General features: G+C 38.3%; 1 protein-coding gene across 8 annotated transcripts; it reads left to right on the top strand.

The window, feature by feature from the left end:
• The first annotated feature begins 89 nt into the window (after positions 1 to 89).
• LOC145497697 (clathrin heavy chain linker domain-containing protein 1-like) lies at positions 90 to 26,657 on the top strand. 8 transcript variants are annotated; one of them, XR_014050709.1, is made up of 22 exons: positions 90 to 296; positions 723 to 764; positions 1,605 to 1,688; positions 2,315 to 2,418; positions 2,722 to 2,787; positions 3,495 to 3,524; positions 5,923 to 5,981; positions 6,469 to 6,572; positions 7,061 to 7,113; positions 7,608 to 7,662; positions 8,245 to 8,325; positions 8,906 to 9,002; positions 10,164 to 10,288; positions 10,947 to 11,006; positions 11,640 to 11,696; positions 12,082 to 12,146; positions 12,454 to 12,563; positions 12,721 to 12,761; positions 12,896 to 12,954; positions 25,128 to 25,191; positions 25,368 to 25,639; positions 26,209 to 26,657. XR_014050709.1 is itself a non-coding variant. In XM_081477530.1 (21 exons), the coding sequence occupies exons 1-21, from the start codon at positions 243 to 245 to the stop codon at positions 25,458 to 25,460; spliced, it is 1,503 nt and encodes a 500-aa protein (XP_081333656.1). In that variant the 5' UTR covers positions 90 to 242; the 3' UTR covers positions 25,461 to 26,657. The 8 variants fall into 8 exon arrangements, 6 of the variants coding, with proteins under 6 accessions (XP_081333656.1, XP_081333659.1, XP_081333657.1 ...); XR_014050710.1 differs by lacking the exons at positions 25,128 to 25,191; positions 25,368 to 25,639; positions 26,209 to 26,657 and adding exons at positions 15,411 to 17,161; positions 17,257 to 19,591; XM_081477530.1 differs by having other exon boundaries at positions 25,368 to 26,657.

Raw genomic sequence — 26,657 nt, 5'->3', positions numbered from 1 at the left:
GCGTAATTTGACGCAATCAATGGTAACGATGGAAACGCGCCCCAAAAAAATTATGCTGAAAAGGGTTGAGTGGGTTTGCATCCATGAGGATTTTCCCTGAACCGCTTGTAAATTTTTGAGTTTCTTCGAAATCGTTAAAACGGAAGCAATCTTTTAGCCTGCTGGAACACGACTGAAGAGAAATTGTGCTAATTATATGGTTTTTGGGTCGATACATTCGCAGATTCAACTACGCACATGTGATGGACACGAAAATGGCGGTATATTCAAATCAGCTTCAAGATTTCTTAAATAAGGTAGGTTTTAAGAAAAGTTAGGTGGCTGAAATGCATTAAGTGAATGTCTTAGAAAGTGGAAGAGATGTTTTCAGCTGTGTTTTCTATCCAAATTATAAGAGATCGGCTACAATTTATTGTTGGTTGATTCACACTGAAAATGTAATAAGCTTAAGCTTAATTAAAAAAGAAAAATATTTATTTTCTTTTAATTTTGAAACCCGGAAGAGAAGATCCTCCTGATCCTGAGAAACAATTATATACTTTCGCCTTAATTCATTAATAAGTGAAAGATTAGGAATTGATAGCTTAAAATGTGTTTTAAAATTGATATTTAAAAATATCAATAAACCGTGGAAGGGCCTATTTGTAATAAAACAGGAAGTAAGCTTTAGTTATATTAAAAAGTAAGCTTCTTACAACTTATATTTAATCAATTTTGGTTAGGAACTGTTGAATCTGGATAGCAGTGTCAAAACTACCAAACAGGTAAAAGTGTATTGAATTTATTTCCTACTACAATTGCTGATGGAAATGTTATGTCATCCATCTCCTAATCTCCAGCACAACAGCAAAACAACAACAACCCTGGTATGCAATTAGCGATTTTTATGGCCAGGGGTGGGGGGGGGGGGGGGGGGGCTGGAGGTGCAAAAAGGAGGTCAAGTATTTTCTGGAGGGTGGCATTAATGTTCATGGCATAATTTACTGTATGTTTGTCAGAGTAATGTGAGGACTGTTGTATCATCCAGGAATAGTAGCTCTCCCCCTAGCCATTAAATTCCCTCTTTGTTATAGCATACTTCTTTCCAATTGGGATATCATGTTATAAAACAAAATGAAAAATAATGAATCATTAAATTGCCATACCTGTACTGTTAGCATAAATAAGAGAGTCTGGGATTAAGACTCATGTCCTGCCTTGTGTAAGTAGGATTGCTGGAAGATGGGAGAGGGTGGGTGGGGGGGGGGGGGGGAGCAGGAAGGTACCACTTCTAGTGGGCTGGCTGCATAGATCTGTGATGTGTTTTAATTGTTGGGGATGATAACTACAGTGTATAGGTAAAGCTGATTCAGGAATCATTACTAATTATAACAATAATCATATCTGGAAGTTTCATGACTGTTCAAGATGGCTGACTGTTCTAAATTGTTAGAAGAATTGATAATATTTGTTGGTAAATTTTCAGAATTTTATTACAAGCTGCAGTGCTTGTTAGATAGTGTTCTTAATCAACATTTTTTTTATTTCCTGAGGCCATAGGTATGTTTGCAATATTCATGAATTGCTGTGTATATAATGAAAAACTTTGTGAATATGCATTCTAGGACCGTTTCTGTGTGCACAAAGTATGCTTTGAAAGACTGATAGATGAGCATTCAACATACAGAGATCTACTTTCCAGAATAAAGGTATTGGAGAAAAAACTGAAAAGATACATCCTTGTAAAAAATTTATTGCATTCAAATTTGCCTTTGGTCCTACCAGTCAAAAATAATGTGGCTTTAAATTGCAATGATGTAACAAGTTGTCTTGGGTTGTGATGTGTTTTAGTTGCTGTTTTCTCAATAACCAAGTAGACAGTTGTCATGATCCTTGTACTTTTTGACTATTATGGCTGACAGTTGTGAGTACTAAACATGGTGTCAGAAGTGGAATTTTTCAATAAAGAAATTCTTTTTAGCACAAATGAGCTGGATAAAGGCTTTTAACTCTTATCATGTTATCCAATATTGAACTGCGGTAGAAGGAATTACTTTCCATGACCTGTGATGCAGATTGCTGGTACGGATACAGGATTTTGTAGAAGGCAGTTTTAGATATGGACTGCAGAAGGTAATCCCCTGTAGGGGGTTCTGGGGCATACTCCAGCAGATATTGTTTAAAAGGTATTTAGGTTCTCAGAAACGGGATTTCCAGCATTCTGAGGCCAAGTCAGGATGTTGTAACATCTCTTTTTTTTTAATTTAGGGGGCTCGATCAAAGTCCCCAAACCCCCTAGATCTCCCCCAGGATTGTATTTCACATTGACTTGTAGGTAGAATATGAAGAGTGCATTGAGGCAATGGAGAGAGGTCAGAGAGAGGCAGTGTATCTGTCAGGAAAATTAGCAGCGGCAGTCTTGGAACCTGAAACAATCAGGTGATAAACTAAAAATAATAGTCTGTTACAATGGAACAAAGTTAGAAAGATGGAAGCATTGATGTTTAGTTGATTGTAATGGCTGTTACTGGCTACAATGTATGTGTTAGAACATTGAATTAGAAATGTGCATAGAATTACATTGTAATCATGTTTTGTAAATTGGCTACGCATTTGTTAGAAAATTACTGTGAAATGTGAGACAAGCATTAAAACGTACGGGAAAAGAGCAAAAGGAAGTAGAGCAAGAGTGCTAAAACTGACTGTCTTTACATGCAAAAATGCAATTTTTTTCCTGGTCAGAATGGTCAAAAAACGTGCAGATGAACTGGAACTTAAAGTTGGACTGCTCAAAATTATTAATCACAGGTTTGTATTATTATCTGCAACTTTAATAAATTGAGCATCAATTGAGACATTAATTAGAAATACGCAATACTTACAGTGCTCTGCAACACAAACGAGTTCGCAATGCGTTTGAATCTCGTTTGTTCAAACGGGTCAACGCGTCGAACTTTTCTTGTCTCTCGAACTGGTCTCTGAAACGGTTAATCTATACATGTAGGTATGACCATAAAAATACCACTTCATAATTGTGTTCTTCGTGATGCTTTTACTTCAGTAAAAACGATAAAATGCCAGCAAAATTCCCGACACTCAGCAACTACTTATAAGTTGAATATTACAAAGTTTATGACAAACATGTATTCCAACTCTTGCGTTGGCCTTGCAACAGTTTTTTTCTTTGCAAGTCTCATCAACAGAGTGACCCAGGCTAACCAAATAGTGACGACTATAATCTCGCAAAAATGACATCCGTGCCTTCAAACAGCAAATGGCAAACAAACACCATGTACTTTCGTGTACAATCCAAAAAAAAAAAAAAAATAACTATAGCAATACAATCTAATCCAGAGCCATACATACAGCATTCTTTATCCTTTATTCTGCTGTATAAAAGAGCTTTAAGTTTCGGCTCTACAGTTATCATAACTTTAAGGGTGTATAATTATATGTTTGCCACTCAGGAGGAAATCCTTGGTTTGTAATTTCATTTTTTTGTTTTTCGTTCTAAGGCTGGAGTCACCCTTAAAATCATCATGCAGGTACTGTACATGTAAGAAGTATATCCAGATAGCCGGGGTTGCAGGCGTAAATGGGGAAGGGATTGGGGAAAAGAAAAACCCGAGAAAGAAGGGAAAGGAATGTCTGCTATAAGAACCAGTCTTTTCCCATAACAACCACCCATTTCCATGTAATTCGCGCCCAGAAACTAACGCGCGCTTCTCGGCATGACCAGAGCAGAAAGAGGTCCCCCAAATACAAGCGTCCTGGCATAACTTGTTGCGAGAATTTAGTCACTGTACATTATTTCCCTGAGTAAGTCTCTATCGAAGGGTGAGAAAAATGAGAAAATCTCAACATAACAACAAAACAAATGCCCTCCACTCCCACGAAGAACTCCAAAAGAGGGAGTTAAAAGAAGGAGTAGGATTGTATTAATTTCTTCAGGTTCTGTTGTATCGAGTCTGGGACAAAAGCGGAGAGCATCTTTCAAAAATTTATTTACAAAGTCGACAAGAGAAGGGAGTTCAGAGACTGTGTTGGCCGACTGTTGTTCTTTCATTCGGTTCCCATTATTTCATTCGATGCAAAAGTTGTCTTTAACGGAGAGCGTCAGAAATGCTGCAGATTTACACTATTTTATAAAGACTGCTCTAACTTCAAGCAATGCCATAGTTGTTCTGGGTACTAATTGTGAAGCCGTGTGAGATATATTAAATTCGCACCGATGAATATCACTGAAAAAATAAGTAGGATATGTGGGGATTATGTGGGGGATTTGTGGGAGATAAATAAGATGTGGTGCGGGTTAGAGAGATGTCAGGGTAGGGGTGTTAGGCTAGGGGTGTGCTTGGGCATTAATGGGAGCTGAATTAGGAATATGTAGGGAATTGGGAGGCAGGTATTGGAGGGGGTTAATGGCAATGCATGCTGTTTGAGTGTTTAAGAGAGAGAGATATGAGTATGGAGTGCAGTTAACCTGCCGCCCAACCATCCGGGTGGTGTCGCGCGTATAAAGCAAAAGAACAAAGACTTGGCTGTGAACCAATGAAAAAGTTCTGACGTCATGGTCAAACCGGTCAAACGAGCTTCTGAAACCGGTTGGATTTGATGATTCAAAATGGCGAACACATACAGGGCAAACCTGTTTTGAGTTACGGGTGGCCTTGTGAAGTGAATAGATAACTTAGAGTAACTTTTCACAAGATGACACTTTTTCCTTTTTCGACCTGATCTGTTTTGTATCCATTTATATCCATTTATATCCATTTTAACTGTCACGCATTAACCGCGGAAAACAATTTATTTCGTTTTGTTCATCCTAAGCATTTAAGTTTTCCATACTGCCTTTGAGTACTCAATATGTTCAGGCAATGCTTAAAACATTTTCCAAATCGCTCCAAGTAATTAAAACTTACTCGTCACACTGCTCGTTGAAATACTTTCATATTGAAAGCCACTCGATTTGAAATCGCATGTTTAAAGATTACTCCGGCGATATACTCGAATACCGCTTGTTGTAATTGAGTACTTACCAATTTGAAATCGCTCTGAGTTGTAAAGAGTTACTCCGGCGAAATATACTCGAGTACTGCTCACTTGTACACTAGATTCGACGGAGTTCTGAACGTTTTTCCTAAATTGAATTATGGAATGCAAAGCGTTTTCCGCTGCATTTCACGTCTGCTGGTCAATGATGTTTACTTAAATATGTTCCTATTTTGAACATAATTTGACTTTGAAAACGGTTCTTTTGTCACACGCGAAAAACGCTCGGCTACTTTTTTCAGGCATTGTCTTTACAGTAATAGCTACCTCTCGTAACTATTTCCAGTAAGCTTAACCTTTTACAGAGCGTTTCCACATCATTATGGACTCACGCACGGTCGCCAGTAGACGTTGGCGTTCCTTAGCAACTTCCATGATACTGCTCTGTGCTCTTAACCGAAATGATTTTTTCTGCTGAAGATACAACTTTCTCTTAAAAAAGTGTCTTGGGCGCAACTCAACAGCATAAATTTTGCTTGAATTAAACAGAGATCAATGCCGTCCTTTCTTCCTTCTGCCCCTTTTGGGGAGCCGTTGAGAGACGGGCAAGGAAAGTAAGTCATGCACGAGGTGATGTTCTTTTTTGTCCCGCTCTGTTTTCTTTCCTCTCACTTTCCTGCCCTGGGGTAAAGGGCTCCTGATCAAGGGAGGAGTTATCCCGAAACGTGCTGACTCATCATTTTTGAGTCTATAAGGCTGTATTCACACTTTGTGCCCGAGCACTGGTGCCTGGGTACCGGCAAAAAAATAGTGTTGCATTCAGACGCTGGGCACTCCAAAGAACCAAGTGCCATTTGGTGACCGAGAAGGTCGAGACCTTGGGTACCGTTCCTGAATTCTGGCGTTCTTATGCTCACTGCATAGCATATTTGTGTTGCTTTTATTTGTTAGAGTATCATCCAAACAGAACAGGTCCAGCTATCGCAATTCAGCCAGCCGTGTATCACCAGGTATGTTTGACGAAACAGGGAGTAACACCGTGGTAATTTACTGTTGTGTTATGCAAAATGTCGCCATAAAAGGGAGTATGGCCTCGGCGTTCATTTGGTGCACGCATTATTGAATTTTGCAACCGTCCTAGAGCCCGTTTCTCGAAAGACCCGGTAAGTTATCGGGCCCGGTATTTACGGGAGCTTTCGAGAAACACGTCTCTGGGTTGTTCTAGGCGTAAAGGGCGGAGAAAATAAAATAAATCCCTTGGTCTGCTTCAGAGCTTCCCTTACTGCGTACATCTTCTATTCTTTGCCTGGCATTGGGTGAATTAAGTTCTAAGTTGCGTTTCCTGGCTAAGAAAGATACAATTTCCAGTTCATCTCGCAAAACGGAAAGGTTTACAAATAAATCCCCTCAGATCCCGTCATTCCTTCATGTCGCTTCTCTTCTTTTATGGTCAGTTTTTACTCTACACCTCACATTCTTGTTATCTGTGGTTACCAGGGTCTTTTCTACTGTTTGATCAGTCAAATCATCCTTCACGCTCAAACTTCATGCCGAGCCTGACTTTGGAGCAACTCACAGACACAGCGTTCCTGACAAAGAAGGTATCAAACTTCGTTTGTTAGTTTCACCGCAAACAAACTTCATTGTTTATGACGTTGGCGCGAAAACCTCGGAAATATTGACAAAGACGCTGTCTTCCGGTTGCATTTCGTTGGGGAGCGTTTACTTGAGTTTTGAGTTTGAGTTCTCGGTTCTGCGTTTACATTTGTCAATATGCGCGCGCATGTGATCACGTCAAATTACAGCTAGTTTTTGCAATTATGACGTCATATAGCTACCATGAATTTCTTCTGAGAATTACAAGCTGAAACAAGAGGCAAACAACAAAAAGCCTTTCACAAAGTTCTTCTTAAAGAGAAGTGCTTCTTAACTGTAAGTAAGTTAATTGAAAAAGGCGCCGTAGTAAACTCGCTACGGTTGCTTATCTACCGTTATTAACGTTAGGTTGATAATGGTTGTAATTTTAAAATGATGATTATTATGATGTCGATCTTTTCACGTACCCTACTTCTGTTTTCTTTTGCTTCAGTTAGCTGATCTCAAATCCAAAGTGACGCAGGTTAAACATGAGAACGAAACCAGGTAAGTTATGAGTTAAAACTTGAAACCAAAGTCACCCTCCAGTCTTTCCTGCACGTAACAGAGGTGTACTAACGTGCTGTTTCACATTTAATAATATACATGAAAAAAATTACTCGATTCTGATTGGCTGAGAGCAGTACAGTTCAAGTGTAACACCAGTGCAAATTACACATCGTAATTCTGGATTATGATTGGCTGAAAGGCAGTAAGAAATTTTCTAAGCCAATGATACTACGAAAAATGATGAAATTTTGAAAAAAATTTTCTCGAATGAGAAAAAATGAATTTTTTCATGTTTATGTTATTAATAAGTAATCATACGGTTTTTCTCGTTCAATTTGGAATTAATTAGCACTTGTGAAGCGGCTCGTGCAATTTCAGCTTTTTGAAATACTCACTCTTGCAAATTAATTCCAAATTGAACTCGAAACCGTGTGATTACCTATACAAATTGTTACAAGTAGCAGGTTTCTAATGTCCATTGCCAACTGCAGGTTTGTTCCAAAAGAAACGAAAGGCCAGCTTTTCAATCGTCTTCAAGAAAGAGAGGTGAGTTTTGAACAGGGGGAATCCAGGGGGGAGAGGTGTTCTAGCGTATCTAACCTTCTCCAAACTCCTACTGTTTAGCGTAAGGTCCTTGTAACCTGTCCGATCTACATTGTATTGTACGAATTAATTAGATGCTATGGACGCTCTTGAAAAGGGATCTAGACTGGATCTACAAAACCCTCAATGGAGCAGCGCCTCTCTACATCAGTGACTTGCTTAATTATCACACCTCTCAACGGACACTAAGATCGTCTTCTCAACACCTTTTGGCGATCGCGAAAGCGAGACTAAAGACTTATGGCGAGAGAACTCGAACTAAGATCTAGTCCTTCAATTGACAGTTTTAAAAGACATTTAAGAACATATCTCTTTAAACAAGCTTTAGTTTTTAGATGATAAATTATGTTTAATTATCGTAGAATTTTATTCCTATATTTTTTCCCCTTTGCTCCCCTTTCTTTTAGCTTTATTACTATTATTATTATTATTATTATTATTATTATTAGTTTTTGCGTCAGTTCGATTTCGAAATATAGTGGTTTTAGCTTTCACTGAATGGTTCACCCTTCTTGTTGAGTGTAGGTTGTTAAAGAAGCCCTTCTGACTAAACGCGAGGAGCTCAAGATGAAAATAGTAGCTACAAAACTGTCCCTCGCTGTTTGGGTGAGTGCGTTGGAATCCTTGGTAATCGGCGTCGATTGATTGGTTGGTCGCTAGTTTGGTCATACTGAGGGATTTCTGAATGCCTTGGATGTCAATCACAACTGACAGAGATAATCTTATACTTAATCAAAACCAATTGCGACAGAACCACGTGACTGTCCCTGTTCACTGATTATTCGTTCCTTGTTTGAGTTCTGATTAGCTGATCAGTTTGAGATTGATTCATTGGTTTGTTAATTCGTTCTTTCTTTTGTACGTTCGTTCGTTTGTGTGTTCGTTCGTTCGTTCGTTCGTTCATTCATGCGTTCGTTCGTTCGTACGTTCGTATGTTCGTTCGTGCGTGCGTGTGTGCGTGTGTTCGTTCGTTCTTTCGTTCGTACTTGCGTGCGTGCGTGCGCTCGTTCGTTCATCCGTTCATTTTCTGTTTCTACATGTTTATTTCTGCTATTGTTCAGGATTGTTATGTTTAGTTTATCGGTTTTTTGGGGGGTGGGATGGGATAGGGTGATTTTTTTGTATATTCTAAATTTCGGTGCCTAAGTCGTTATAATAAGGTCTTTTCATGTCTGTTACACATCAGGAAAACATAAGAAAGCCTTCATTGAAAGCGCAATCCTCAATTGTTGGGAAAATTGCTGTAGCCTTGAGGGAGACCAACCGAACGATGGAGAAGGCAGGTAATCACAGGAATCTATTGATATTCAGTTGCTTCTAAAAGTGGTTGTTCTTGTGCAATCGTTAGCGAGTCTTGGCTGCTACTAATATCACGACAAAACTGACCAATCAGCTTCAGGTATTTCTCAAATCATTAATAATTCATCAAGTTTAGACAAAGAAAATCACAACCGTGGAGAAGGTTTGGATACCCGGTCTTCGTTTACTCCTTAGTTTTTAATTCGATTGAGAAGATATATCAAACACTCGGGACAGTATTTGACCACCTGTCCAAACACCACGAAGTTCGTCAAAAATACTCTGCTACGCATCGTATTTTCAACTCTCTTCTCGGTGTTTGGAAATGTCAGTGGTCAAACACAGACTTTCGTGTTTGATATACCGCTTCACAAATAACGCCAGGTACTGGCGAACAAAATTTCATTCTACCACTGCTTTTCCAGTCTTGTTTTGCTACAGTTAGTGTACAGATTCGACAGATCCCGGCTTATTATCTTGAGTACCGATATATATAAAACAATAAGGTCCGTGAAAGGAATGATGTAAGTTTGAATGAATGAATATCTGCTCAAAAGTCGAATAATCTAGGGAAGGGACCCTGGATTATGACATCTACTAAAAGTTAGTGGTATACTGACTGGTAACAAACTGATAAAAAGGATATGATATCCTCACACGTGAGGTTATGATATCTTCACATGTGAAGATATCATTTTTGATAACATTTTTGTCCCTTTCAATACACTTAAATTTGTTGGTGTATGATCGAAACATCTTCGGATCTTCTTCGGACGTCTTCGGCAATCTTTGGAAAACGTTCGGAAAATGTTCGGAAACGTGCGTCTGGTCTTCTGGCAAATTTTGGAAAATCTTCGGAAATCTTCGGAAAGTGGTCGAAAATCTTCGGAAAATCGCCACAAATGTCGTTATGTATTGTGAATATTTTATATAATAAAAATAGAATTACGTCGTCGCTTGGAGAAACAAAATTTATCTTCTCCTGGTCTCCGCGCGGTCATGTAATATCCTCTATATAAAAAGCACTAAGGGCGATTTTTGAAGCTACATGGTCTCATTTTTTTTTTTTTTTGGAATGGAATATAGTCTGTTTTACTTCACTGTTGCATTACTCATGGCTAGGACTGTGAATTTTTTAATCGCAGATGAAATATCTGAAGAAAAAACTGAGGAACTACAGCCGGACAGAAAAGAGAAACAATACGCCTACACTGAAGAAGAAGGAAATCAGAGGAGTGCTCTCTCCTCTCGCATGATCGCGGAAGATGATGTAAGTTAACCGTCCTTTGATTGACATGGATCTATTATAAATAGTTTGTCATCTAATCGTTGACAACACTAGCGATGTAATGCATGCAAGTGTATATGTGTCCACACTACGCCGGAGATATTTGAACACGCAGTCTTATTTCTACGGTTACGCCTACCGTCCACTCTAATCTGTCACGAAAACGAAGCTTTTCGAAAACGCTGTTCAAAGCAGAGGAATTTGAAAAGTGCTGTCTTTGCTTTTTAGTGTGAACGAAAAGCAATGGAGGTTTTCGAAAACGATTGCGTCACGACAATCACGTGATTTCCCTGACCGAGTATTCCTCAAGCGCAAATCCAAAATGCTTTTTTAAATTCCTCCGGCTTAGTGTGGACGGAAAACATTTGGTGCGTCTTAAGAGTGAAACCTCCGTTTTTAAATTCCTCCGGCGTAGTGTGGACGAGGCTTTTGATTTGGCTTTAAGCGTACGTTTTCCATCTTTGTGCCATTTTAGTTCACTGCTACCTTTTTAGCTTTCCAAGTCTCTGGCAGCTAATGCAAAATAATTTTGAAGTGACGTTTGAAACGAGCCATCACAATTGTCGCACGAATTTACCTCTTTACCCTTCTTTCATAATGATTTTTAATGATCTTTTTCCTACTTTCCCTTTTCCTGCAGGATCCAACCAAAGACAGAGAGGCGGAGTTTATTCTCGAATACATTGAAAACTTCTTCGAGGTTGGTACTTGCATGGATTGCGAGATATCGACAATTATAATCCATCAAATCTTTTCGCCCGCATGGGATTGGTCTAAACGCGTCACGTGACTGAATATGTCCCAGTTAAAACGGGGGAATATGTATACTTGCAAAAAAAAAAATGTAGAAAAATAATGTCCAAGAACAAAAATCCGAGTGATATTCCCCAATTTTCAAAACTGCGCGTGCTACGAAAAATGTTTGAAGGATAATAAACTCAGTAGCCGAAAATTCGCTCGGAAATTTGTTCTTGGACATTATCTTTTCCTCACTGAAGTTCACAGTTTTCCTCGAGCTACGCTTTCGGAAAACTGTTCGTCTCTCGGGACAGATAATGTCCGCGGACAAATATGTGAGCATATTTTCGCGTCAAATAGAGGCTATTGTTTATTTAATATCTCTTTTCTCAAAGGAAGGATGGTTCTAAAGTGCTTTTCTCAATTATTTTCTAAAATGAAGTCCAAGAGATGGTATCTCCTTTTTTTGGTCTTCGTTTTTTTGAGGTGTTATCCATTCATACAAGACAACAATTGGCGACGCTGGTTTTCGTTGATGATTAAATGTATCTTATCCGTCAATATAACTACATAGCTGAGGGTGTTGTCATTTCAGTTGTTTGAGGCGGGAAAAGTTGAAGATGCTGCCTTACTAGCTGCACATTCACCAAAGGTAATCAACATCTACACCTTGATTAAAGTAAATTGAAGAGCTCGTTGCATGCAAGTGAATTTCCATAACAAATTTCATGTGACGACGCCAAATATATGGCAAGATGTTCCCAAGATTTTAAACAGGATTTCATTGTTAATTAGTCTAAGACCTATGAACCATGCGATTTACTAATGTACCAGTGTGACGTTTTACCCTCCCAAATATTTGTTGTTTTACTTTACACTTCTATGCTAAGTGAAGGGCTGACTGGCTGACTGACTTGCTGGCTGGCTGGTCGACTGAATGACTGACTGACTGACTGACTGGCTGGCTGGTTCATTAGCTGACTTAATGGGTGAACCACCTACCCACTCAATTACTTTTATAACCTTTCTGATTAAAGGGAGTTTTAAGGACAATGGAAAATCTCGAGAAGTTCAAAGAATACGATGCAGCACATAGCGGCAGGTAATTTAACAATGCCGTAATTTTTCTTCTCTTTTAGTGATAACAATATACATACCTCATAACTTAAAAGCATTGTAAGCACACCTGGCATAATGTGTACAAACAAACAAACAAACAAACAAGTGTGTCCTAGTTTCAGGCTCTTCACTTTTACGATATTCTGGCGGTTACTAAATTCAAAGGGAACTATACGCGGACGCGACACGGTCACCCATCCCTTATGTTAAGAGCTTAGAACGAAGCAAGGAGAAGCAACTGTTTCTGTGTTGTATATCAATTACGACAAGCTTTGCTTCGTATTTTTCAGCTGTGTTTTGGTGAAGTATTGGGAAGCTCTCCTTCCCACTGTTGCTACTGGTTGCATGAAACCCTCAAAGTGGGAAACTATAGAGTGTGTTAAATGTGTTTTAGAGAAAGGTGCGTAAACTTATCAAAATGGGTCCTTTCATTTTAAATCTTATGGTAATATACTTGGGTTGGAGGAAATTCCTACGGAAACTTTAGGGAAACCATCTCCCAAACTCGCCTGATGACTTCAAGAAGAGGTTTGACGTCATCTTCTACATTTTTGCAGGAAGAAAAGATCTCCTTACTCACTGGATGGCACAAGATCAGGTAAAGTGAGAGACACAATACAATTGGTTATGATGTACGTGCTTTAGAATCATAAGATGCCCATTCCAATGTTTATTAGTATCTTTTTGACATCTTCGCTCCATCTCAGTATTCTTCTCATTTCTTGTCACCAGTTGACTCTATCTGAAGAGGTTGGCCGATTGATTACCGACGCTTGCCGATGTCCTGAAAGGTAAGTACTTGTCTAACAGTACCTAGAAATGGTATGGGTTCCAAGAGTTGTTAGGGTCGCCCAGTCTACCATAATCTAAAGGTGGACCAGAAATTCGATAGAGGCCTTGATGTGCCTGTTTCATTATGCTTGTGGATCAACATAACATCCGTGTTGTCTGCAGGGACCCTAAAAGTCGGCTTGCAGACATTACTTACCTAACAGTTCGGACATTAAAATTTCGGCCTTTTTTTTTCGCAGGTTTAATTTTCAGACAAACATTTCGGACGCTTTTCTGAAACATTGCTAGAGTAAATTTACCCTAAAAAAAACACGAATTAGACTGAAACAACACCTGTGAAAATGAAAGTTTTTGCTGGACCTTCAACTGAGGTTTTAGAAATACACCGACTGGAAAATAACACATATTCTATCAAGCCATTGAGTATCTGAAGCCGTGTTTCAACTAGAGTTTACTCCATAAAGGAAACTAAGAGCTTTAGCCCTATTTAAAAGTTTTGCTTTTTTTTTTTTTTACCTGTACTGTAAATTAAAAATTTCTGGGCATCAGTGACTTGATATCGCAGGTTATCAGGACAGTAGACGCGGCTTCCGATTGGCTAATTGTGAGTTTAATTACGGTAAGAGGCCCAGAGTGGTTCTTGGTTTGCGACCCTGGCAATTCTCGGAATAAACGCCCAAAAAGAGGTCTGCGTGTGCCAAGAGAATATTTTTTTTGTCGAACTCGCTCGGGCTAATTTATCCATTGGTTTCTATCTTGAGTACACTATATGTGGGTTTCTTGTTAACCAGACAGCATATTGAGTTTAGAACTTCTGTTGTCTGGTTCAATACCTCAGCAGTAATCCAATACATTATCTCTTCCTTGTGTTGAGGAAGCAGAATTGTTTTCGATCCTTGTCTGTTCCGTAACCCGGACGCATTTGATCTCCTATCAACATTTTCGCCGCTTGTTTCTTTGCTTTCCTCTATTTTTATTTTGAGTATTTGCTTAGACATGGCGGTGTGTCCAAGTCAGTTAGAAACACTCAAGGTTCGAAAGCCGAGCTGTTTTGTACTGTGATTAATATTGTGCTTGTTTCCAAGGTAGATTTACTTGGGTTTTATCCACGTTTTATTTTAGAATATTTAAATTCTATCTGATCAAGGATATCGAACCTGGCTCCAGAGTTTTATACCCCATTCACACCAACTAAACTAGTTTAACTATCAGGTTTTGGTTTTTATCAATTTGTGAATTACGCTTTGCAGTCATTTTGAGAAGACAAATTTCAAACCGGATGCTGACATAATTTATTTAAACAGGTTTTTACCTTGTTAAGTTGTGGGGTGTGTACGGTATGAACAACTAATTTTTAACCTTGTTTAGTTAAACCACTTTTAAATGTGTTTAACAAGTTGGTGTGAATGGGGTGTTATTACTTTATCACTTCGGACAATTAAGCGAAATACAGCCAAGTTTCTGTCTAAATTTTAGGTAGTTGGAGTATATTTGTACGTCTTCAAGATGCCGGTTGACATGCACTCTCTCCGCCACAAATCTCCTGCTTCTCATTTTAATATTTGTTCATTTATTTTCAAACGACTTGGCGGCTTTACTGTAATTTAATTGAAATGGTTTCGGTTCTTGTTTGTCAAAGCGCCCATTTGTTTCCTCATTTAGGTCTTAGGGCGCAAAATTTACAGGATTTACAGTAAATCGTTGCTTTAGAACGCTTTACTTTTTAATTCCCAAAGAACAGCTATTTATAGTTAATTTAAAGCAGTTCACGTTTTGTTTTTGCCAAAAACGCGTTAATTTCTTCATTTAGGGTTCGAGCCGCAGAATCGGCTCACGTTATGTTAATCATTGTTTTGAAATGGCAGGTGTTTAGACATATTACGGTTGCCTTGTCACGTCTCGAAAACATTAAGGCTAATTTTATCACAGCGTCGCCTCCAAATATGCGGCTTTTGTTTCCTCATTTAACGCAGCGACAGGCCATGTAGGATTACAACGTGTAAACAAATGGCTAAGCATTTTTAAATTTCATATAAGCGCCTTTTTATAATCAGTTTAATCTTTCATCTGAAAGAAATCCATCTTTAATGTTATTAGAATTAACGTTTAATTTTTTTACTTAAGCCTGTCATCTGACTTCCTTGTTTACTTCTCTGTCTTGAAATCTGAAAGCTTATTTTAAATTAAATGGCTTTACTTTTTAATATTTTCCTTAAGACACGTCTTCGATATTTAGGACTATGGTATGGTAGACATTGGAGATTCTAACACAAAGCTGGTAATGTGAGTCCCATCAAATTCTCTTTAGCTATAATTTATTTCCTTCAAAAGGACTTAAATCTTTCAGTTTCTGAAGTCGGGAAACTAGTGTGACTTGGTTGAACAGTTCCTTGTTTTGATCGGGTTAGAATTCACCATCTTTATTCACTTAATATTCACTTTGTTGTCTCGTCAGAATTCCGAGTCAAGCCCTTCAGACGTCCTTGTCAGTAAACAACTGATCTTAAGAGTGTACAACTGAAGCCCTGAAACGAAGCGTCTAACACTAATTCTTTCCTGTAGAGATCTTATTTTTAGTGACAATTACTTGTAAGAGTTTAAATTTGATCGTAGAGCTAATGTTTCCTGCGCTAGAAATAACCCAAGTAAAGAAATTGAAAATATATCAACGCTGAAGTGTTGCTCAACTCTGGTACCGTTGAACAGCGCAATTCGCGATATTTTCATATGAATTACTACAAAGGTATAACAGTTATTGACTTGCTTACATATCGCTTCGCGGTACAATTGACATAGAACGAAATGAGTCGTTGTAATCAAATTATTTCCTCTCCGAGGCAAACTGTGTTCACTTCCCGCCCGAACATTATAGCCTTCGAGAAGACAAAAGAACAAACAACAGAAACAATTTCCCCTGGCCCCAAAGTAGTAACAGCTGCTAACAAGCAAAATAATTACAAGCTTAAGAGATTTGCAGTCCGTGTATTTTGGTGAAGATATTCGGTCATTCTCTTTAGATGCTATATTTAAAAACATTTACGGTGCACATGCACTTTCTTGTAGGAAAATATTTTTATCACAAGAAAGTCGAGGTTGTCATAAGGATAAAGCCACATTTTAAGAACAGTACCTCTGCCCCTTTCAAAGTTTAGGTTTTTATTTTTTTTACTTGGCAATCGCGCAAACAGGATTAAAACAAACTCGTAAAATTACCCAATCGTCAGTAACAGCGCAATTCCATTTATTTTGTCCATTGTCTCTTCAATAACCTTCAAGCTATTTTGACTGAAATATTGTCGCGGTTTCTATAGTTTATTATTGCAGGATTTTCGCCAATCACCATACTGCTTTCCAAGCAATCATTTCCATTTGAGAACAGTTTATTTGTTGTTCAACTTATGGATTATTTCATTCAAAACCGAAACCAAAATTTCCAGGATTTTCGATGTGCTTGTAGCTTGCAAGGTTTAAATCGGATGAGGATTATTTACAAGCTGAGAACAAGATTATTTCCTGATCCGCCCCCTTTTCCCACTCAGCAAGATATTCATCAGGTGCAAAAGGTTCGTGACAAAAGCTTTAAGACTTCTCTATTTTAAGCCATCATTTGGAAATAATTTCAAGGCTCGTAATATTAAGCTTGTCTATTTTTACTGCATATCCTTTGTAGATATAGCATCTCAACCCGATCGCGTTCAACTACGTTCGTTGTCAACAACGAAAACCTAGCAAGCCAGAAAACATTTCGATTTTATTTTCAGTTTGCCCTTCTTAGAATTTCCCTCCGCCCAATTTGCCAAATAAAAATTACATCGAAACCCTGCTGTTTTTTTTCCTTTTTAATTTCCTTCGTAAACGAAAATGAGCAAAAATTGTCCGCCTTCAAGACATGTGTCACAACCTTTCTAATTAGTTGTCTTCTTTCCTTTTATTAAAATTTACGCTCACATTTTGAAAAGTCTAAAAACTTCAGGTTTTTTAGAACTCTTTGAAAGAGAGTAATGTGTGAACTGTGAAGTTAGCGTTCGTGTAAATTGCTGCAAATACTTTATTTGTATTGTGATCTGGTACCGAGTTTGCCTTGTAAAATTTGGTTTTGGAAACACTCTCAGCGCGCCGATGTTTATAATGAAAGCTAAAACATCACGTCTCCGTCCCAGCACATCTTGATTCAGCCCCAGTTTTAATAAGGGAAACATTTATAAGGTACGTGTAGTTTAAACATTAACGTGAATATTTCACAATTGAAATTTTAGCGGAATTTTTTTACGCCTCTCATGAAAACATTGCTTCTCCTTCAGTGTCACCTTGCACCATTTTCAATATGGCGGAATTAACTGATCTATTTTTGTGACCCAAAGCAATCACAGGAACGACGTCACGAAAGACGCAGCTTGAAACAATTGGCCAGTTTTTTTGTCAAGGTTTGTCGTTCGTAATGGGTCTTGATCTTTCTAAGTCGTAGTGATCCTTGTTTAATTTGTTGGTTTTTTATAACTTTTTGGTTATTATTCTACCTTAGGGAACGATCAGTTGAGGTGATCAGAACAATTTAAGACTTAAAATATCATGTCTTATATCCTTTAATTTTCACGTAGTGCTCTGCACATTGTTTTGATGAACATTAGCAAAGATTAAAGCAGTGACTAGCTTGTTGTGCTTGGTTAGGCCTTGCACATTTCCTGTTTAATACAGCTGCAAAAGTTTTGCCATCGAGTGTTCTGGCGATGGCAATTTTGTAGTGAATAATATTGCTGTCAAGCTCTCAGATAGTTTTAGTGCGCAGATAGTTTTAGTGTCAAGAATAACTGACACCAGACTGGCAGGCGGCGAGGTAAAGCAGATAGAAGCTGCCATACTAAATAATATTTACTTCCAATTAACCGCGGGGTGCCTTTCATAGCTACTCACAAGAAGTCAGTCTGTATGTTTTGGTGACATTTCTCGGCATCTCAAAGCCGTCGCAAAGGAAACATTTGTAAGAACGTGTACTTAAACAGCCAGCTGGAATGGTTTGAAGTAATAAGATATCAATCGGTTTGTGTTCCTTCCCAGTTTCAAAAGAAAAAACAGGCAGGCATCCTTCGTTGGTGAATTATTTATTCAAGTAAACTTCGTACCGCCAGACTCAGTTTCCTAGGTCTCGTTTGCCTAAAATAGGTCCGTAAAAATTTGCATAAATATAATTCCCTGCTGAAGTATTGTTTTGACAGTTCACTAACATTCAGGCAGATTAATTTTCCGCCCTGCAATGTGACGTGAAGTTTATCGTGGAATGGACTTCCTTATAAACCTTGTTCAGTTCCCTTGTCTTCATAGTCTTAATTGTCTGATTCAGACAGGTGGAAGTTCATTGTAGACACTAGAGACTACGAATTCTACGGAACTGAAAATGTTCACGAGTTGTACGGGCATCTCACGGGAGATCTGGATGTTATATTTTAAATATTATTATATTCCCCCAGAGTGTCGCCGGATTGAGTCGTTGGTTTGTCTCAATAAGATTCCTTTCAGCAAGCGTATTTTGAGAAACTTTCCTGGCGGGCGCGCAAGTGTTTGATTTGAGCAGCAAGCTGCGACGCATTAGCAAAGTTGCATTTCGATCAAAATGCTTCCAATTTACTAAAGTTGATTTACGACCCCCGTTCATCTTGAGACGGTACTTATAAAGGGAAAAAAAAACAGATTGGCGCAAATAATTTTTATCGTAATGGTATTCTCGGGCAGTTAAACGTGAACAGAATTAAAAAGTGCGATTTTACAAAATAAGAAAACGTCAAATGTGGTAGTTAATAACGTCGGCTTATTTGCGTCGACTAATGTAGAATAACAACAAAGAAGCCTTAGACGTCTTGCATTCCACATTAATTGACCTAGTTCGATGGTAACTTATATTCTGTAATGAATTGCGGGCACTTGAATAAACGATAAAATTTGTAAAAGAGTAGCAACTTTATTCCTCAATAATCGTCTTAACCTTCCTTTTAAGCCAGGATTTCTTGATTGCAGCGCCGGTTGTATTGTCTTCTTTAATTAAAATTTTTAGTCATTGGCGAAACCGAAAACTTAACTTGTTTTTCATTTCCTTTTGGGCAGGTGTAAACATCAACTCATTTATTATTAACAAGGTGTCTGGTATCCCGAACGAACTAATCAAGAGGAAAACAGGCCAAGGGTACACCACCGTTAATTGTCACTGCATTCGCTATAAATTCGCATCAGTGGCTCGAAGTTTGCCCATACAGCTTCACCACACACCGTGAGACGACCGCGCTAGAGACCTTTCGACAGGTCTGATGACGGGATGCAATGTTATCTTGTAATGCGACTCGAGTTTCAGTCAGCTTATCGCTTGTCAGAGGCTAAATAGCGCTGTTTAGTACCGAACGACCTGGCGTAGGGTCGATAGGCTTGGAGCAAGGGCTATTTTTTATCTAGCTGGCAAAGTATGACGAGTCTATGGGCTTAACCGGATGCGAAAACTGCTTTTCAGAACACGGAAGCCGGCGAGATTCGCTTGCGAAACCAAAAAAATGTTGGTATAAATAGCAGTGGCCGCAATGACAAATTGCTTTGAATCGCGCTAGACGAACCTCCTTTAAAACTAGACAGATCCTCAAGAAACTGAAAGATTTATTTTTGAAAATATGATGAAGAACGGCTCCACTAATTCGACTGTAGACCTCAGCAACATCGAAGCTACTTTTCTCGCCTCAGTGAATGTAGTATTCAGCCTTTGCGGCATCATCGGCAATGTCTTGGTCCTCATTGTGATCGCACGGAACCGGCAACTTCACACTGTCACGAACGTTTTCATCTCTAGCCTGGCACTGGCAGATCTGTTGGTATGCATCGTTGCTCAACCAATGAACGCTGTGTTTTTGTACGGACTGCCTCCAAATCCAGTCTACGGCATGACGCGAAAGACATTTTCCTTCGTCTCTATGCTTGCATCGATCAGTAATCTGGCCGTCTTGACCGTAGATCGCTACATAGCCATCGTAACACCTATGCAGTACCAGCTCAAAGCGAATTTCAAGCGCGCTTCTATCCTGCTTTGTCTCATCTGGGTTATCTCCTTGGGGCTGGGAATACCGAGTGGTATTATACAATCGGTTCAGCGTATCACCAAGTACTATACACTCGCTCTTGTGGTGATCATTGTCCCAATTTACATCCGTATTTATTTGATCGCACGCCGTCAAGAGCGCGTCATCGCAAGACAAGCGGAACACATAGAAAAAGACTCAAAAAAGAAACGCGACAGAGAGAACATAGCCGCGAAAACCATCGGTAGCGTCTTAGCCGTCTTCATCTTCTGCTGGCTTCCTCTGATCGTCATCCCGATGATTTTTCGTTACAGCGCCGCCAACCGGGTTGTCATGCGAGCTTTAAAATGGGCGCAGACTGTCGCTCTGTGCTCTTCGGCCGTCAATCCTGTTATCTATAGCCTGAAGACGCAGATGTTCAAGCAAGAGGTGAAAAAATTGCTCAGAAGCACGCTGCGGCGGAACTCTTGGGAAGACAAACCGATGGCGCTTGTCTAAACTTAAAACCTCAAGTGTACTTCATTCAATTCAGAAAACTGAAAGGATTTGGAGTCTTAAAATAAGGTAGAAAACCGGTTGTTCAACATAAACTGATCTGTTGTACACTTCATTTTGTGACTGTAAACATTTCTTCCTGTAAAAATCTTATGACTAAAACAAAAAGATCTTTTGAAACATTGAATTGTGTAAATACCAAATTAGGGAAGTATTTCATTGCCTCTGAAATCTCAAATCGATTATATGTAAATTACTTGGCAGCAGTCACTTGCCCGCTATGCTATTTGTTCACTTTGATCGATAATTAAGTAATGAATTGCGGAACTCGGATGGTTTCATTTGTCTATGTTGAAATGCTCGACTTTGGAGCTTTCAATCATATTTACCTATGGAACTACCAAACGGAAACAATCGACTTAACAATTCACAATAGTTAGACTATTTATAAAAACATATTACGCATATTTTGACAGTAGATATAAATGCAGAATTAAACTGTTCCCGCCTCTGCATTTTTCGTATTTTCTTTCAAAATCAATAATAATAATAATAATAATAATAATAATAATAATAATAATAATAATAATATTTAGTGAGGGAATCCAACTCGCCAAAGGCGGTTTTCAGTGGAGCCCTCCTAAATAAAAATCACCCAAAAATGACATAAATAAGAATTACCTAATAAATTACTACAAGCTAAAATAAATAAGAGTAAAAAGAGTTCCTATTAGTTAATTATGTACCTCCGTCAATTGTAGATGCCTCCTCGTGTGATCTGAAATTTTTATGGTTGATTGAACTTTTGCTGAAAATCAGCGGGATTCTTGAGATTGTAAATATATCTCACAGAGAGAGAGAGAGAGAAGACAGTTGTCCAATAAAAATGTAAAGTTAAAAACGGAATCCTCGATGTCAATACACAGTTTGTGGGTCAATCTCTTCAAACGATCCACCCTCCTTTTCTTGCCAAGGTTTTTGCCCCAATAAGTTGTCTTTCCTTATATTGTCGTTTTAATTTCAGGTGTAAGTCATAAACAAGCAAATTAACTTCATTTGACATGACACACAGAAATAAATGTTCTATTTGCTCAAGTATTTTCGTCATATTGCGTGGTTTATAATGCAGTGTTAATGGACTGAGGTTATTTCAGGTACATGTTGTTAAGAACACGTGTCAAGAACTCAGAATTTTAAATTGATATAAGCTAAACACCGCTCAGGATAGATTTCCTTACAATAGCACACAGAGTATTCTCGAACTGCGATTAATCCAAAATCATCTTTTGTGCAGAACGGAGCAAAAAATATAAAGAATTTTCTAAAACCACAAACGTAGTGAAGTAGGAAAAGATAATTTAGAGAGTCACGTACGGGAAACTTCGGTCTTGGGGGAAAACACAAAGGTGGCATTTAAAATATTTTAAAAAAATATTTTATAAAAGACCCGACGAACTATATTCTACTGAGCAATGCAAAAATGTGTATCCTGAAGTATTCCTCTAATTACATCAGTGATTAATCAGAGGAAAAAGACATGGTTTTTTACAGGTTTTGAAATGGGTTAAATGAAAAAACCCCGTAAATCTAAGGGATGTTTCTCCATTGTAGAATTAAAACATTCACGTAAGCTGACCTCTTTCGGCTCCGGACAAGAACATCACTGCTCACATCTTGAACGCATCTGAACTGTAAGCATAAAAAAGTCGCAAACTTGACTTTTTAAATAATTGATTAGACTGGTGGATTAGACAAGACAGAAATTTAACATGGATGAGAGACGAGTGCAAATGTCTCCATACTCGCACTTAATTAATGCTAGCGTGCGCGTAATTATCAGGAGTAACGACAGCCTCAAATCTGACTCAAAACTTTGTTTTCAAAATCCTGATCGTCTAGCCTTGTTTCGATGACAGTCCAGCACTGACCAACCCTCCCCAATTCCTGTCTCCAAGGAAAAAGCATCCAGACAATAAAATAAATAGAGATACGTAACCTGTAGCATCAATTTTTCCTTTACTGTTAAATTTCCTTCATTCCACGATTTGTTCTTAACATTGCTTCACTTCAGCGGCTTTTTGCTATCAAAATTTTTTCGCATTGCGAAAATGAGTCTTTAGAGTTTTGCAAGACCTTTATGTATGAAATCACTCGGGAATTTGAGATTCGACTTGAGGCTCTCCTCCTCGTGACAGTCTTCGGAAACGCACGAGACCTCTTTATCAATCAAATGTCAACACTACACTGATTGTTTTTATCTCTGTTTCCGATTCCTCGAGTGCCGGAGAGATAAGTCCTGTCTCGTTCACGTTATGTAACAAAAATATTGAAAAACTTCTCACGCCGACAAATTTGATGATGAAGATGATTGTTGGAAACCTGGTTGAATGCGCATTTTGTGTTTTATACTGATGTTTTCCCGCCACACCGTGTCGTATACTTCGACCACCATTTTCGCGGCCGCCTCTCGTCAAAATTAAAGTTTTGTGGTTTGTGGTATATTTGCAGTAAAATACCGCCCATTTTTCTCAAAAATAATCAATTCCCATAGCGGTCCATCGTTTTCCTTCCCCCATAGCAAAAAAAACAACAACAAACGAGCAAACCGCATAAGCCTTTGTAAATGTCTTTAGTCTGAATTATGTGATCTCCTTCGATCTTTGTATGTTGAAAGTTTCATTTTAGCGGGTTGGCTAAGAAGTTTAAAGGTTTTATCCGCGAGTTACTAGGTAGAAAAGCGATCTGTACGTAAACAAAAATATAGACACGATAAAATGAAACACTGCTCGAAATATTCTGGCTAGAGATGCACTGTACACGACAAACCAACAAACAGTTTATTTTATAAAGTTTACTTTAAGAAATGCAACAACATCTGGATGTTGAATTGTTCTAACTGTGGGACCTTGGTAATTAGTCAACAGAATATCCCTGGATAATCTAGTTCTTTCATTAATGCCTGTTTAGCGTACCCTGCGAACTTGTATTAACTTGCCTCCTGATTTTGAGCCTTTTCATTTGATCATACATTCTTGTTGTTGTGTTACTGTTATTTTGGACATTGTTTTGTTATTTTACCTTTAGAATTCTCCACGTGAATAGAAATTCTCTGAGTAAGTTGGATTTGTATGTTAAATCTGTCCAAAATACCCTTTAATGACGTTAAACTCTCATCGTGGCACTTGAGACCAGAAAACGTCGTCGGAAGAACTAAGCTGATTATCCTTAAATGATGCGCAAAATTATTAGGTCAACATTCTCGAATTTTAGTTATTAAGGAGCGTTTACTTAGATCTTGTACGTGTGTCATCTCATGTTTTCGTCACGCGGTTGTTTGATGTTCCAGAGACAGTTCGCGACATTTTTGCCTCAAACGTAAGCACATGGGCCGTTTAACCGCAGGCTAGACGCGACATGTCTGCGTCAAAAGTAGTTACATGGGTCGTTTTACTGCGCGCTGGTCGCGAAATTTTTGCGGAATAAGCTGTCTGAAAAGAGTTCCACGAATTTATCGTAAAGAAACCGGTTATGCGATAGAACATCCTAAAATTAATCAGATGATCGAATTCAGAAGCATTTCGATGAATACTTGCCAAATACAAGGCTTCCAAATATCAGTTAAATTATATACAGGATATCGTTTGATCATTTTTTATCCAACACACTCAGACGCCTTTTTATTTTCCCCTTTCTTCGCAAAATTTCTTAACATAAACACCGGCACACTTAGTCCAAATTAAAATTGAAATCACGTTATTAGCAACGCTTCACGGCTTTACTGCAAACGGAAACTAATTTTATCAATGACCACTTGTTTTTTTATAAAGTGATAACCATTGAATTAATGATTAGTGAGATGCTGGTCATGTAGGTGTCGTGTACATAGACGATTTTGAGAGAATAAAGTAACTGGTTATGCATGTGCGGTACTAAGTAAGTAAGTAAGTAACCTTTATTTAAACACGATAAGTAGTTAAGCTTGCAGCTTGCGGGGTCGTGTGTAAATAAACAATACAGAATAATTACAAAATAAGAATTAAAAAATTTACAATGTAAGATCTAATCTAGTTTAAATAAAAATTTGCAGCTAATAATAATTTACCTAATTATTGACATTAAGAGAAAAGTGTGTGTTGCAGTGGAATGAACTTACAGGCCAACCATCTAGATAGTGTTGGGCTTATATAGAGTAAGAACAAAGACTTGGCTGTGTTTCCGTAATTCAATTTAGGAAAACGTTTAGAACTCCCTCGTGTTGTGTCTGTTGTCTAGAAATCCGACGAGTACAATCTAGACAAACTTCTAAAACAAATGTGGTGAACGAACTTGACTTTGTGTAGGCTTGGTATAAGAGCGGGTTTCGGCCTTTCTGCCCAATCAGGAGGCATCATTCATAGAGCTTTTTTGAACTGGCGCGATAAGAACTCAGCCCCAAGTCGTGTTCGCTTTCTCTCTCACCTTTCTTACCCGACTAATTGTTTTTTTCGCGCCGTTTTGACTTTCCCCAACTCTGGTAACTGGCCCTGGGTCTACGAGGACGCGTATTTCATGCTACAAGTTTTTGGTGCATGCCTGCCATGCCATCACTAAACACCATTTTTTTTATCATTATTTTTTTTTTTCTGCAGTTGTAAATGTGGACTCATTGGACTTGCAGAAGTTGTGTTCGCAAACGTTGGTGCTTCTAAAGAGGTTAATGTGTGTTAAATGCTAAAATAACTGAATGCAATTTAACAACAAAGCTAGTATAGAATGACCATAAAACGAATCAAAACAAAGTGGTGTTTTAATATTCATGCATTGTAAATAAAATGTAATACAGGTGACTGAATTACTAAATTACTGCATGCTTTTTTTTCCTCTGGAAGGTTTTGACTTGTTTTCTTAGGCAAGGACGATTCCTCCGAGCCATGGATTTCGCAAAAACCAGTAATACCTTAACGCGAACAGGCGAGTCCTGAAGTCTTGACTCTGGTTTGATTTAAACTGGGTCATGTCTCACACTTTTGTCCTCACATTCCTCGCTTTTCCCCACATCGTAGATTTCGTAGACGCTTTTCAAAAGCTGCCATTGACGAACGACATGCTCTCGTTTCTGGGCGATGAACGCACAGAAAATCATTTTTTGTCCGTTGACGAGGTACGTTTTGAAGACTAACCGTAGAGATATTCAGATTCACTGCATGACATTACCATTCATTCTTCCGTAGTTGTATCCTTTTTTTTTTATCTTTCCTCCTTGGTAGTTTCCAGTCAATCTACTCTTACACTGTTATTCTTTACTAATTCAATGAAAAAAACCTCTGACGGCAAGGTCAGTTGAAACTTCTGTGTGTACATGTGTATGCTTTGAAAGAATTTTAAAAATACGTTAAAAGCTCTAATTATTAAATAAACGTTCTTATGCTTTATCCGTTCCTTACTTTAGAACGAGTCCCTTACCCTCTCTATTACTCCTCAACCCCACTTGCCTTACACAGCTCCTCAAAACAATTTTTCATCAGGAAGATTATAATTCAAAAGTACAGCTTTACTAGTTTGATATGCATATCAGGTTTCCATCAGCCTTTCTGATTTTCATCCTTAGTTTGAAAAAAGCTACCAACCGGCTATTCTATGTTTTACACAAATAATTGTGCTTGCAATTTCAACTTACCGTGGTATAATCACATAAAAAGAAATGGAAAACGTTTTATCTCTTTCTCATAGATCGAGGATCTCTTGTCCCGTGTGCTTGTAAATAGTAGCTGCCGCCGTGTAGCCAAACGAATTTATGAGGAAATGAATTACTCTGGGAGACAAACGTAGAGGAAACAGGCTGCATCTAGCGAAAGAAATGAGCACTTGTACTTTGCAGTATGTTTTAAGACTAGTAAACTAATGAACATTACACCTCATTGAACATGAGCAACATTTCGGGGACATTTCCATGTCAACCGTGGTAAGATGGAACTCCTTGCAGCCTCTTTCATTTCTTTCTCGAGTCCTAAACCTTGAAGAGGAAAGACACAGACTGATGACAAGCCGGAATTTGTAGAAATTTTGACCTTTGAGGGAGATGACTCAATTGAGCGTGTTACAGTAAATTATCTAATTATAGCTAACTGAATTAAAGGTGAAAAATGCACTTATGAAAATATTTTTTTCTACTGATACCT

The sequence above is a fragment of the Orbicella franksi genome, chromosome 9, assembly GCF_964199315.1.
Source record: "Orbicella franksi chromosome 9, jaOrbFran1.1, whole genome shotgun sequence".
Classification (NCBI taxonomy): Eukaryota; Metazoa; Cnidaria; class Anthozoa; order Scleractinia; family Merulinidae; genus Orbicella; species Orbicella franksi.
The sequence above is the reverse complement of the archived record's forward strand: the minus strand, read 5'-3'. Positions and strand labels throughout refer to the sequence as shown.